Below are 15,475 nucleotides of genomic sequence, written 5' to 3'. Positions count from 1 at the left end.
ATGTTTTAAGGACAAAGCAGCTCCCTGCAGCTTCCTGCCTCCCCCCACCTTTGTCAATGGGCCAGAGGCAGAAACACATTCTCCCCACCTTTGTCAATGGACCATCATCTGCAACATAATAGGACCCATCTAGCAACAGAAACTCACCACATGGCACCTGGGAAGATTACATCAGCCAGCAAGGCTAGCTAAGACCCTCACCCCCTGGGAGTCTGACAACCAATCAGGGTACTCTTCCTGTGCCCCAGGAAATTCAAAGCTCAGAGGGGGACATAAAACCAAGGCACACTCAGTATCTCATCCCTTTTCTGTTGAGGAACTCAAACCACGTGATCCTGTCCACCATTAAACCATCTTTCCAAGCAGTCTCCATGTTTCCAGTGTCTTTTTCCCCACTTGGAACTGAACCCAGATGGGCATTTCTTCCATCAATACGAAGCTGCAGTAAGACCACGAAAGAAATCTGAGTAAAGCACTTATGTGTGTTTTAACAACCTTCATACTAATATAAAAGCATAAAGGAAATCTGTATTTATTTAACAGTGAAGCAGAAACTGTATAACCACAGTCTGCTGACTTCTCTGAAGAACTGAAGGTAATCCTATTGTTGAAAAACTGGAGGCCTTTAGAAAAAGAATGTAACTCCTCATTATTGTTTTACATACATCCTACCAAAGATTAGGGCTTGGGAGGAAGTCAAGGCATGTGGATTAGGCAGATAAATATTTTTAGCTTAGTTAAATTAGTTAAAAAGACATTCTGAGCACTAATACATTTCAAGGGACCAATACCTATGATTAGAATGATATAATGAACTATTTTCACTTTTTTTTTCTATAATAGAATTCAAAGTGAGTCAAATCTTCCCCAAGAAAACATGATAGATAGATAGATAGATAGATAGATAGATAGATAGATAGATAGATAGATAGATAGATAGATAGATAGATAGATAGATAGATAGATGATAGATAGATTGATTTCAGCATTTAATACCATCATTCCAGACATTCTTCTAACTAAGCTAAACCAACTACAGGTACCTGAACAGACTTGTAAGTGCATTATAAGCTTCCTAAGGAAGCAGCAGGTGAAGCAAGCAGAATCACAACAAATACCTGTACAATTAGCACAGGGCCCGCCAAGGCTGGGTGCTCTCTCTACTTTTCTTCTCTCTGTATACCAATGACTGCATCTCTAACAATCCATCTGTTAAACTATTGAAGTTCGCAGATGACACAACAGTGATCGGTCTCATTCGAGACAATGATGAATACAGACAGGAGGTTGAACAACTAACCTCAGGGTGCGAACCAGAACAATCTGGAACTGAACGCATTCAAAATCGTAGAAATGGTGCTAGACTTTAGGAAAAACCCTCCGATACTTCCACCTCTTACAATACTAGACAACACAATATCAACAGTATAGACTTTCAAATTTCTAGGTTCTACCATATCACAAGATCTAAAATGGACAGCTAACATCAAAAACGTCATCAAAAAAGCACGACAAAGAATGTTCTTTCTGTGCCAACTCAGAAAGCTCAAACTGCCCAAGGAGCTGCTGATACAGTTCTACAGAGGAATTTTTGAATCTGCCATCTGCACCTCTATAACTGTCTGGTTTGGTTCTGCAACCCAACAAGACAGACACAGATTGCAGAAAAAACAATTGCTACCAACCTGCCTTCCATTGAGGACCTGTATACTGCACAAGTCAAAAAGAGGTCTGTGAAAATATTTACAGACCCCTCACATCCTGGACATAAACTGTTTCAACTCCTACCCTCAAAATGACGCTATAGAGCACAACTAGACACAAGAACAGTTTTTTCCCGAATGCCATCACTCTGCTAAACAAATAATTCCCTCAACACTGTCAACTATTTACTAAATCTGCACTACTATTAATCTTTTCATTGTTCCCATCACCCATCTCCTTCCACTTATGACTGTATGATTTTAACTTTGTTGCTTGTATCTTTAAGATTTATATTGATATTGTTTCCTGATTGCTTATTTGTACCCGATGACTATCATTAAGTGTTGTACCTTAGAATTCTTGATGAACGTATCTTTTCTTTTATGTACACTGAAAGCATATGCACCAAGACAAATTCCAAGTGTTCAATCACACTTGGCCAATAAAAAAATTCTATTCTATTCTAGATAGATAGATAAGACAGATAATAATAATAATAATAATAATAATAATAATAATAATAATAATAATAATAATAATAATAATAATAATAATAATAATAATAATACAGGTGGAATATAAATTTAAAAATGTAAATGAATGTATGTAACACCAACTAGCAATAAGAAAACATGATAAAAATCCTTAATCTCATAATACAAGGACAGACTAAACTATTATTTTACCAGGGACATGGTCAGCATCCTAGACCAAGTCTGGAAATTGAGTCATGGCACCTGAACATCTTTTCTTTTTTGGTTTAAAATGTTTCATTGCTTACCCAAGTAGGTTTTTCAATTTTAAGAAGCTATTTAGATGAGTAGAGAAATGTTTCAAACAAAAAGAAAAAAAGAAAAGAAAAGAAAAAAGTCCACTTGCTGATTCAACTTCAAGACAATTCTACCTGGATGACTGAGAATCCTCATTGACATAGTAGCCAAGCTAAATCCAAAATTACCAAAGAATTCCTGGAAGCTTAGCATTCAAAAAGTCAGCCATTAACAGCTAAAAAGGAAAGAAAAAGACCAGGACACCTTATTGCCAGTAATCAAGCAGTGAACAATACTTTAGTCAGGAAACTACTAACTCAGACAATCAAGCAATAAACAACCAAATCAATGAACCACCAAGACGGAAAACAATACCCCCCCATCAACACTAACAGAGTAAGCCATTAGTATGTAAACAGAAGACAAACTCTATTCCTTCCTAGCACTGAAGTTGTTACTAGTCCGGTAAGGAAACATCTGCAAGGAAACAACCAAGCTCTGAGAGCACCAAGTATTTTAAGCAAAATAATGCCCTAGTGGGGGAACAAGAAACAGAATTATGATACAGAATAAAAATTATTCTATTCTGAATGTTTCTGCAGTGCTTATGAAGTAACAGCTGTGCTATGCCATCGATGCTGATCCATAATGTAAATAATAATTTTCTAATTTTAACTCATTTTTTCTTTTGCCTTTCAGTTCATGCAAAAATATTTGGAATGGCAATCAAAAGGGTAAGAAGCTGCCACTTAACCCCAAACCAAACCCAACTTTCCCTCTTCATTCTAACATTGCAAAAAAAAGGCAATTTTTCCTAGGGATATAATTACAAATTGGTTTATCAAAATATATCTTTCTGTGAGGACCTTTACACAATAAGTGCACAGTTCTGAGAAATGCATTTTAACTTGAAATAAACAACCAATTAACAAAGAATGTGTATATGAGACTAATATTTCTCTCAATGCTGCTAAACAATCTGCAGCTCCAGACAACATGGCTCATGACTGAATATAGAGATTTTAAATCTAAACTAAATGGTATCACCCCCATAAATGAGGGGATATCAGTACACATTCTCAAATTTGCTGTTTCACGATTAGCTTTATAAATTATTTTGAGTTTAACCCATCTGATTCTTTCTTTTTTTACATTCTGGGTAGGATGTGTTGACTAAAGGGCAGACTAGTCCCCACTTTTCTCAACATGACGGTATTGTGGAATCAAGCAAGGATTTCCTGAAAACTTATCCTTTAACTGGGAAGAACTTCCAAAAAGCAGCACTTCAGCCTTCCAATAAATCAAAGAAAAGAGGTATATCTTTTGACAGGGAACAACGTCAGCTTGATAGATAAGCACTAAAAGAATTGAAATTAAGAAATGCCGTGATCCTGTTGCATTCATTGATCTTAATTCTGAAGTTTCTGTTAAATTATCATTGATCTTGGGAATCATCATTCTGGCTCAGCCATTACTGCATTCAGCCACTGATTGCAGAAAAACCATTCCTATTCTGAAAGTTTATATCCCTGCCTGCACCACTGCAATATCAGTTAGACTGGTAGGATCTTGCTAGTTTTCCCTTGATCAAAATAAGCCAGAGCTGGAGAACACATGCTGTAAATACAACTTTTCCCAAACTGGTACTAACTAGATACATTGGAACAGAATCTCCCAAAATTTTTGTAAGCATGCTGAATGGTAGGAGTTCTAGTAAATACAAATTCAATGTATCTGAAAAGTTCAAGGTTGGAGAATGTCAGATGGAAGATAATGAGGAATTATCCTGTGTAACATTTCAAAAAGCAAATAGAGTAGATGTGAATGGCTGACTGAAAGTACTGATATTTCTTGAGCAAAGGTAAACAGAAGCTATATTTGAGAGAGGTTCATGTGAATCATACTTTAACTGGGCTTTTAAAGTGATTTTTTTTTCTATTCCAGCCTGTTTTTGGAAATACTGTGTGCAAAGCAAGTAATTGCTTGAAAGTGTTGACTCATCAAACCGTTCTGGTGATTACAGAATTGAAGCCTGACAATGAAATCTTCAGAATCTGAAGACTTCTTCCACAACAGTGTTAGTGCAAATAATAATTTGAGCATGTTTTGCTTTGTGTTCATATATATTTAAAACACATCTCAGTATTTATGGCTTGTACTATTTTTTAAAAAATATAATAAAATAATTTTTATATGAACCATGGTATATCAATCAAATCTTGACAGGAATAAAGTGTTAAATCTTTCTGGTTGACAACTGTCAAACTACAGAGGTGGCAAAACATGTTTCTTCAAATAATGCAAAAAGAAAAAAAAACATATGCTCTCTAGGACCAAGGATATTCATAGACGGTACTGGGAGATCCGTAGGATACCTAAGAAATTTGTATGTCCATAGTTTGGAATGTTATTATTCATAGCACTTCCTTTGATCCACAGACTTTTAGATGCAACAAATCTTATGTCCAAAACAAATCTGAATTATAGATATGGCCTATACACATATAACAGTACTATAAGTCTTCTATTCATCCCACATTTATGACTGGTAAATTTCATGCACCTTAATTTGGAAGTAGACTCAGAAAATTACTAGCCTCCCCCCTTATTTCTGTATTTAGTTACACCACTGTAATTTTTAATGTCGACACTTTTATACTTGTCCAATGTGGTCTAAATGCCATTCGAAGTCAATGCACAAATCTCTGAACGGTCAACCACCATCTTCATCCTTTCTGCTTCTTTGGCAGTAGCAGCCTCAATGTTCGAAAGAATTCAACTGGTTTGCAGTATGCAAGTCTCTTTGCTCGTGTCTAAACAGCTAATATTGCAAAATACATCAAGAACATTGAGAAATATAACTTTCAATGTTGGTATAACATTGTGTATCATTGTGTGCATGGAACTTTGTGTGTCTGGAAAATAGATTTTTCAGGCTCTTGTGCCTTAAATGGTATTGTGACAGATGCACCTAAATACAGTATTATGGTCCATGAAATTTTGGTTGGAAAACCATATTTACAAGCTATGTGAGATGCTGTCATTCACTATGACAGTAGTAACAGCAGTAGCACTAACAGGTTTAATTCGCTAATACTGTTTGAAAAAATGCAATTAATTACGGTAGTAAATAATGCCGAATACTTTGAGCAGGACACGTTCAAGTCAGAGTTAACTGTTGATGGCTTTAGGAAACTCATCAACCCTTGAGCATTGTTAACAGCCAGCTCTGTTCAGGAATAAAAAGTATTACAAGGTAAGTATATAATGAGGAATATAAAACATAGGACATGAGAATCCACAAGCACCTTTCAAAATCTTCTTTTTAAAAATCAGCTTTTACTTATAAATTGCTAGAAAGTGTTTGCAAAGTGACAAGGTGCTAGTTTGGTACTTGATTAGCAGGACCTTAGGAATTGGATAGCTATTTGTGACAGTAGTTTTCTTTGAGCTGAATTATATATGAACATTTTATATTTTTACTAAAATTACTCCAAGATTATTCTGATTCAATTGTTTTATCATTCTTATTTCTGATTATGAAATAAACTAATAAAAGATTATTTTCAAGAAGTGTAACTTGTACGATGAACTGCTCATTTTTTTCTATAAGTCTAGTAAAAGCACAATGTCTTCCTTCTTATTCACCATAAACCATGATTACACTTTTTGAAATGGTATTGAGCTAATAGAATAATATTAAGCAAATGGCTAATACTGCTGTTTAAATCAATCACATATATTTAATTTTAATAGTTTTCATACAAATGGTTTCCTAATTCTTTCATTTTCCTAGACTTAGTAAATAGAAACTTAAAATACAGATCAACATATTTAAATCTTAATTTATATATTTTATATTCAACTATATATATTAACTACAAATACTTAATTATATTGTTTGTATATGCTTCAACAGATTGAATTATTATTTATTTTAAAAAATTGCCAACCATCTCATCCTAAGAATATTTGTTTCCTGTGTAATATATTAAATATAGCATTAATCTTGATTTGATTGCAGATATGGGAAGGGAAAAATAATTTCATTATGTGCTAAATTAATCATGAGTGTAAAATAAGATATGAGTATAAAGTGCGAAAGTTGAAAATGTTATGCCAGTAGTAAATAATAGAAATAAAAGAGACATCTCAATTTTCGTTTCTGAGGTAAAATTTCATAGAGGTAATTCCTAGCTAACACAAGGTACTCAGCAAATAGAATAGAATAAGAGAGTTGTAAAGGACCTTGGAGGTCTTCTAGACCAACCCCGTTTAGGCAGGTAACCCTACACTTCAGACAAATGATTATCTAATCTCTTCTTAAAAACTTCCAGTGTTGGAGCATTTACAACTTCTGGAGGCAAGTTGTTCCACTGATTAATTGTTCTAACTGTCAGGAAATTCTTCCTTAGTTCCAAGTTGCTTTTCTCCTTGATTAGTTTCCACATATTGCTTCTTGTTCTATCCTCAGGTGCTTTGGAGAATAGTTTGAATCACTCTTCTTTGTGGCAACCCCTGAACACATTGCTATCATGTCATTCCTAGTCCTTCTTTTCATAAGACTAGACACATCCAGTTCCAGCAATTGTTCTTTATATGTTTTATCCTCGAGTCCCCTAATCATCTTTGCTGCTCTTCTCTGCATTCTTTCTAGAGTCTCAACATCTTTTTTACATCTGGCAACCAAAATTGGATGCAGTATTCCAAGTGTGGCTTTACCAAGGCATTATAAAGTAGTATTAACACTTCACATGATCTTGATTCTATCCCTCTATTTATGCAACATAGAACTGTGTTGGCTTTTTTGGCAGTTGCAGCACACAGCTGGCTCATATTTAAGTGATTGTCCACTAGGACTCCAAGATCTCTCTCAAGGTTGCCACTATTGAGCAAGGTACCAGATATACTGTACCTGGGCATTTTGTTTTTCTTGCCTAAATGTTCAGTTTTAATAATCTCTATGGATTTTTAAAAAATATTTTCCTATTGAATGTGAACCATCAAACCAACTATATATCTTGTGTAATGAAACTGGTTTATTTAAGTATAATATTTGGAGGTGGGGGTGCTATATTCACAGAATTAAATCAATTTCAATTGAAAGTGAATATATCTCTGAAAAATCATTGATGCAAATATAGAGAATTCATAGTATCTTCTTTTTGCCTTTACATCAAAGTATTAAACTTTGCATAAAATGTTCTATATTCTAAATATGAATTTAAAGGGCTTCTTTTTCCATAAAAGCCAGTTCATATTTGGTAAATTTTATATAAACAACATTTGTTTTATTGTTCCATGTATCTTGAAAGAAAATGAAGTAATTTCTTTAGAAGACTTCAGTCAAACTCAATTTGGCAATAGCTCTGAAACAAAACAGAGACTGTAACACATTTGAATGAGAACAGGAATCTATGTCTCCATTTAAGAGACCTAAGAGGGTAAATGTACCCTCATAGTTAAAGGGATTATAAGTTCAACAATAAGGCCGTCTAGGTTGCTGTCTGGCTTTCCCTCAATAATGAATAACTTCCATTGCAGGCAACAGTAGGATTAGAAGCTTTGACATCTGCCTTGTAGGTCAAAGTTAAATACTTGGAAGTTGATGCAGCAGTGTTTGGGATCATATGCCACATAATACATTTACTTCTGCAAACAGAATGGCCTAGAGATGTAGAACTCTGTGAAACAAGTGTGCAGGTACAACTATCTGTAGTTGGAATGAATGAATGAATGAAAGACAACAGATCAGAAATTATCAATGCAAGTCTTACTTTTGCAGATACCAAAAATTTTCCTCAGTATCTAACCAAATAAAAAAATAGTTTAAAATAAGGCCAAAATGAACTTGCCCAATCATTTGCAAGATGATATATTTATTTATTTATTTACTTACTTACTTATTTACTGTACTTATTGTATCCCACTGTTATTATTTTTATTGAGTTATTTTTACACTAATTCAAGGCAGCAAACATATCCAACTCCTATCCTCCTCCTCCTATCCCAAAGGTGCTTTTCAAAAGGCAACTTGACTTGGTTGTTTTTTTCCCTTGAATTGAAGAAGCTTCGTGGATGAGAAGCGAAATGTTTTCAGGGGGAATAAAACCCAACAAAGTCCACTTGCCTTTTGAAAAGTATTTTTGGGACAACTATGACCTGGTTGATTGAGAATCTCCATAGACATTCCTCCTCTTATTTTCCCTACAACAACCCTGTGAGGTGAGAGGAAGTGACTGGCCCAATGTCACCTAGCTGATTCTCATGACTAAGGTGGAACTTGAATTCATGGTCATTTGTTTTCTGGCCCGGTACCTTAACCACTAGAGCAAAGGAATAGAAAGAACTTGGCATTAATATATAAATTTCAGATGAAAAAGCTGAAATCCTCCAGTAACAGCAAGAGAAAATAATGGAATGTTATATATCAAAGGTGACAATGTTAAAAATTATGTATGTATGTATTTATTAATTTACATTTAATTTTATGGTGTCTGGTGCTATATCTGAAGTCTTTTAGTTGTTATTCCCAATGCCATAGAAGCTGGAGTGTATCAAATCCTCTGTGCCCTATTATCTATGTATAAAATTGGATGACTTTAAGCAATCATAATTTATATGCAGAACAACATAGATAATTATTCTTCAGTATTCTTCTTAGATCTGGAAACATAACAAAGGTATATGGCTTCAGTTAAGTTCATTAATTTTTAGCTCTACCTAACCTCTCATGTTTGTAATGCAGGAAAATAATTACCAGAAGCCTAACACCTAATTATTATATAATGTAAATGTCACTGTTCTTGAGAATGTTTTAGTTTATATGAAACTTAACTTACAATACATACATCCAGTTCATTTACATATCCACAATTACACGCGCACACACATACGCGCGCGCACACACACACACACACACAAATCCCCTGCACACTATACACAGTAATAAGTAGATTAATAAAATAATTTTCCCAGGAAAATTCTCCATTTTTTAACCTTACTTATGAATGGATGCTTTGCTTTTGATTCATTTAAAAAAAAACAGTCATAGAAGAAAAATAAGACACAGAATGTTCTTGATTTATTTCACTCTTTTTGCAACATCCAGGTAGGCATATTCTATTTCCCGATCTGCAGGGCATGTATTCATGAACTCATCCCTACCATATGCATTATTCAAATATCTCCAGATACCAGTCATTTCAGATGGAAATTCAAAATTTCTAAACTTCTTTGCCACAACCTTAAAAAAAAAAGAAATCATTATTAATAGAGTACTATTCTTATGGAATTAGTAGAAAACAAAAATATGGTGATATAAAATTGTACAAACTGAACTTTAATGCAGCACTAAAAGGTATTTTAGATCTTGCATTTTGAAAAATAATCTGGAAAAAAATAGGACATTCACAGTTTTTGGTCTTCATTAATTGTTTGGCTTGAATTAAAGGGATAAAATAGACTCAAGTTAAAGTAAGGATTTTTAAAATATTAAATGCGAGTTGAAATTATAATTTTTTGGACATGGCTTATATGACAACTTAGAATAAATACTACATTAAATGTAAAGGAGGAATTATTGTTGCATGCATTACTCATTTTTACATAAAGGGAAAAAACAAACCTTGATGATATGAAGCTTTGGCAAGAGATTGCAATCTGCTAATGTGAGTTCATCACCATCTAGGAATTTCCTTGTGGAAACAGTGATGTCTTCAGTGCTATTGGCATCTATTTCTTCAGGCAAGGGGGTATTTAAGTAACTATTCAGTTTATTTAAAGCCTTAAGCAATGTTTTTTCTAAATCTAAAATAAAAAAGAATAATAGAATTCACTATTTGTTCACTGATAATTAAGTAGCTAAAACTGCAACACCCATAAAGAGAAAGATAACAGTCTGTATACTTTGAGGGAGAGATCTGATACGTGCTGTAATAGAAAGATGTTGCAAAAATAACTTGAAAAGATACTGCCCATCCCACTCAACTCTCCACATTCACCACACAAGTGGCAAAGCTGTGGGAGAAAGGAGAAGATATAATTTTCAGAACAGTGGAGCCAAGCACTTGCAGTATCAATCTGATCTGAACGCAGTGATAAATGGATCAAGTTTAATGGTAAAGAACAGAATAAAGGAGAAAAAAATAGGTAGCGAAATGGAGAATAAATCAGGCTGGGTGGTGTTTTAATATATAATAACCTAAAAAAAACAAATAAGCTACTAAACATGATGAAACATGATCAATAGTCACAAAACATTAACTACCAATTAAAAAAGAAACTAAATGAATAAAAGCAGGGGGAAGAGAAAAGTAAAAGTAAATAAAATAAATTACTATAAAGGGGTGTTTTTGAAGCTGCTATTGTATTTAAAATCCTTGGCTAGCTATAATGATAAGATAGCTAGCTTTGGGACAATTTTGCAACCAAGCACTTTTCTCTCCCAGGAGCTGTAACCAAGGTTGCATATTGCTGAAAGACTGTAATCTAGGCAGGAGTAAGATAAATAGCTATAGAAAGGCGCCTTGAACAGGATGCTGAAAGTCAACTCAAGGGTAGAACTTGTGAAACAAATAATCTAAGGCAATGAAAATTATCTCACTACCTCCTGCATTCATCAAATCAGAACAGAAACACATCCTATCCGCTTTTGAGACAATGATCAAAAAACAAGCAAACAAAAACTCCTGAAGCCACAGCCTGTTTTTAGTCCATTGTAAGGTGGGGGGGAGAATCATCTTTATTAGTTTTTCCACAAGTCTCTTTACTTAGGCTACTGGGCATGCTGGAACACTTGCAAGAACATGTTCAGAGTCAAGCTACCCAGATCAATCCCAACTAACTGCCTATATCCATTCCTCTAGTTCTATGTAAACAAGAATGTTGAGGGTTGTTGTGGAGGCCTGTAAATCAAGGTACTGTTCTCTTGTAAGGGATCTGTGACTTGAATGCTACATTAACAGAAGCTTATGAAAAGAAACAAACCTGAAAGTTCTGCAAAAAAAAATTATTAATGCAGTTAGAATGATCACATTTTCATCTTTGCAATTCTGAATTTCCTGCAGCTGAGTTAATAGATATAGGTGCCAAACATGGATGACATGGAGTCTATGGAAACTGAAGCAGAGCAAAGTTTATAATACTTACGTTCATTGACATCTTCCCTTGTATTTTTTATGAATGCAGAAAATTTAGCAAACACATCATTTCCTGCAGAGTAAGATTCTGTATGGTTTGGTGCAAGTTTAGGATATCTGAAAAATTTAACATATATGAATTTAATGCCATCTAATTATTTTTCAGAATTGTATTTGAAACTCTAAAAATAGGACTAAACTGTCTGTGCCAATCATATCCCTTACCTATCCATTAGCCATCTTTAATCTTTTTCAATCCACAGTCTCTTGATACCTAATGATTTAAGAATATTCAACATTCACTCTATATAACATCAAACTAATTGTAGCACAGCAGAATACTATACCTTGGTGGTGCTAATTTTTCTTCTAGAAATTCTTCAATTTTATTTACATCTATTTTAACATCACCATCAAAAGTTATAAATGGCGGATTTGTTCCTGGAGCTAATTTCTGTAAGTCTGCAGGTTTCCTATACAAAAAAGAAGTATCTTGTTTGAGGAAAACAAAAACTGGCCAACTGTACAAATTATTGCATTTTAATTCAGCTACCTATCTTGGAATTTAAAATTGTGATTGCCAATGTGGTATTTAACTACATTTATTGGAAGTAAAACATATTTAGTTCAGACTAGGTAGACATTTTTTTCTTGTTTAGGGTTGAAGGAGTTAGTAAAATCCATCAATTATGTCATTCAAGGAGATTCAAAAGGGTTAATAGCAAAACAACTCTTCTCTGTGGAAGTGGAAAGATGCTATACTAATATGGCTTTGGAAGAAAGCATTTTCTTAGCATTCTGACCAACATAAAGAAAGAGATAGCTTGACTAATCATCCCTGATGCTTTAGATCAAGGGTGTCCAAACTTGGCAACTTTAAGACTTGTGGACTTCAACTCCTAGCTTTGCTGGCTGAGGAATTCTGGGAGTTGAAGTTCACAAGTCTTAAAGTTGCCAAGTTTGGACACCCCTGCTTTAGATGGTGGCAACTCTAACCAACACACTATATATTTTTCATTATTTTCTGGGAAATGTCGGGGAAAAGAAATAGGGAAACGTGGTTTTCCCTTTCTTCATGGCAGCTGGGAAGACTACAAAAATTGTGACTTTCTCTTTTTATTGAAATATCTGGGAACCAAGAACTGATGATATCCAGAAATGATCAACTGATTGGGAAAGTGACTAATACAATATCAATCCTCATGTCAGGTGCTGACACAGCAACAAATCAGACATTATATGAGGAAAGCTATATTAGATTATGATGGCAACATTTTGGTAGCATCTTTTCCAACTGACACATTTTCTCCAAAGGCACAAGCTTATTGATCTAGATTTCCCTTCATCAGACACATAGAAAGGCTATTCTAATATAGAATTTAATTAAGGATGAGGCAGAGAGTGGGGAGGAAGAGTTGATTATTCAGATAAAAGTTAAACGTGAAACGGATTACCAGCATTTTATCAATTAAAAACTGTATTGTGTTAATAAATTATTATATTTCTTGAGATTTTCTGAAATTGCCTGAAACCTTATACTTGTGGAAATTTAACCATTTCTCATTCAGTGGTGCTGTTGAAGTCCTGTTTTTCCAAAACAGTCACTTAGTGCTATGTCATACTGTAAAGGTAAAGGTAAAGGTTCCCCTCGCACATATGTGCTAGTCGTTGCCAACTCTAGGGGGCAGTGCTCATCTCCATTTCAAAGCAGAAGAGCCAGCGCTGTCTGAAGACATCTCCGTGGTCATGTGGCCAGCATACTCAACGCCAAAGGCGCACGGAACGCTGTTACCTTTCCACCAAAGGTGGTCCCTATTTTTTCTACTTGCATTTTTACGTGCTTTCGAAACTGCTAGGTTGGCAGAAGCTGGGACAAGTAACGGGAGCTCACCACATTACACAGCAGCACTAGGGATTCGAACCGCTGAGCTGCCGACCTTTCGATCGACAAGCTCAACATCCTAGCCCCTGAGCCACCGCATCCCTCATACAGTACTGCAGGAGGTTAAAATGCTTTGATAATAGTCACTGTTTTGGAAAAATTCCCAATTTTTTCCCCTACATGAACAAGCATGGCTAAATCTTTATTGTAATTCTGGAATGGCAGCCAAAACAGATACTTGACACTCTCTAAATAGACAAAAGACATAGTTCCCAATTTATACCTAAAACTGTATAAAACATGCAATTATTTCATGACAATGAAGGAACTGATAAGAAGTCACTTGGATTTAGTGAAAGTTTACAAATACCTCTCTAAGTAATTAGAAATATAAATTCTGGGCCTGGAAGCTTTAAAAGATTTAATATTAAAAATAAATAAATATTAAAAATAAATAAATGGAGAAAAAGCATTATAACTCACCGTTTCAAATCCACAGTGGTAACATTAAAAACAACACCCTTTAGCCAGAGAATCATGAAGAGACGTTGAGAAAATGGGCAGTTTCCAATACTTTCCCCATCACTGCCAGCCTACGGCAAGAATGAAGATTAATTGAACTACTACCATTAATTTAAGATGCTCAATCATCATTGCATGATGCACATAGTCCAAGTCTCCCAAAATTGCAGCCTCAGTGCTCCCTTGAAGTTTCTTCCCTTGTTTCTTCCAGACACATAATTAAATGACAGCAATACTGTACCATTTTTCCTGTCAGGTTCACCTCTACACCAGGAGTCCCCAATCCCCAAGCCGCAGCCCACTACCGGGCTTTGAGCCTTTCAGAACCAGGCCATGGAAGTGACGGGCAAGCGGGTATCCCCACTTGTGCAAGCAGCGGGCGTATGTGCTCCATTTGCATAAGTGGTGGGTGAGTGTGCCCACTGCACATGCAAATGGAGCTGTGCGCATGCTTGCCCACCACTTACAGAGAACCATCCCCTTTCTCTCCCCCACCCCCAAAGCTAGAAAGGTTGGGGAACTCTTCTCTAGATCTTTTCAGCTAAACAGAAGATAGGAATATTTTAGATTAAAATGTACAATGATAGAGATTCAAGTCTCCTTGCAATCATGAAATTAAGAGTTTGCAATCATTTTCATGTTCAAATCAAGTTTATTAAATCAAATTTATTAGTTTAAGGATTGATATAATTAGGCCATGTGTAACTGACAGACTCGATGCCAAATTGTGGCTTTAATATAGATTTTATCTGTTATTTATTATTTTATTCTAGAATTTTTAACTGGATATTCATTGAACGTTTTTATTTGTTCTAGTCTCTGGTTTTTGTAATAATAATAAACTTGATTTGTTAATTTAATTTTAATGTAACTTAGGACTAGACCCTACACACTTGGGAATGTAGCTGACAATAAAAGGTTTGGAAGCTGAAAGGCTGCAAAAATGAGTTGGGTTGAGTTGAGTTGGCATCTGATTCAAGATCCTGAGGTTGGCCATGCCTGGCTTATAGTATAATTTGTTGGGTAAACTCTACCATTTGTAGTTTATCCAACAAAACAGTTTAAATGACTTGGAGTAATGTATGATGCAAGCCAAAAAGCTTATGTCAAGGTCCAGTCCAGAGACACTAACATGGAAGAGAAGACACTAGCTGTCAGTTATGAGCTTTATATTTATACATGAAGAAACATATTAACTAGCTGCTAAACTACAAAAAGAAGTTTTCACTTCTTCTTAAATATATGAAATAAGTATGAAATATATAAATTTCAGGGGGGTGCTATGGTCTTCCTTGTAGCATCTGGACTATAATTAAAAGCACCATTTTCAAAGGTAAAACCAGAAAATTCAAGTTGATTAATTGATCAAGGTTTCTTGATAGATAATAAACAGAAATAAATATTAGTTTTTGGAGCATCACTAAATACAACCACTACAATTTCAAATATTAATTATG

At 34.8% G+C, this 15,475-nt stretch overlaps 1 protein-coding gene across 4 annotated transcripts in view; it reads right to left on the bottom strand.

Annotated features, from left to right (window-relative positions):
* Positions 1 to 9,558: 9,558 nt before the first annotated feature.
* Positions 9,559 to 15,475, bottom strand: part of CLIC6 (chloride intracellular channel 6) — a 98,312-nt gene continuing 92,395 nt past the window's right edge. For all 4 annotated transcript variants that reach the window (XM_058185103.1, XM_058185104.1, XM_058185101.1 and 1 more), the window contains exons 2-6: positions 13,980 to 14,089; positions 11,962 to 12,087; positions 11,625 to 11,731; positions 10,102 to 10,283; positions 9,559 to 9,720 (exon numbers count right to left, since the gene is read on the bottom strand). In XM_058185103.1, the coding sequence (XP_058041086.1) occupies positions 9,559 to 9,720; positions 10,102 to 10,283; positions 11,625 to 11,731; positions 11,962 to 12,087; positions 13,980 to 14,035 (633 nt within the window). In that variant the 5' untranslated portion in view covers positions 14,036 to 14,089. The remainder of the gene's footprint in view (positions 9,721 to 10,101; positions 10,284 to 11,624; positions 11,732 to 11,961; positions 12,088 to 13,979; positions 14,090 to 15,475) is intronic.

This window comes from Ahaetulla prasina, chromosome 5, assembly GCF_028640845.1.
Source record: "Ahaetulla prasina isolate Xishuangbanna chromosome 5, ASM2864084v1, whole genome shotgun sequence".
NCBI lineage: Eukaryota > Metazoa > Chordata > Lepidosauria > Squamata > Colubridae > Ahaetulla > Ahaetulla prasina.
The sequence above is the reverse complement of the archived record's forward strand: the minus strand, read 5'-3'. Positions and strand labels throughout refer to the sequence as shown.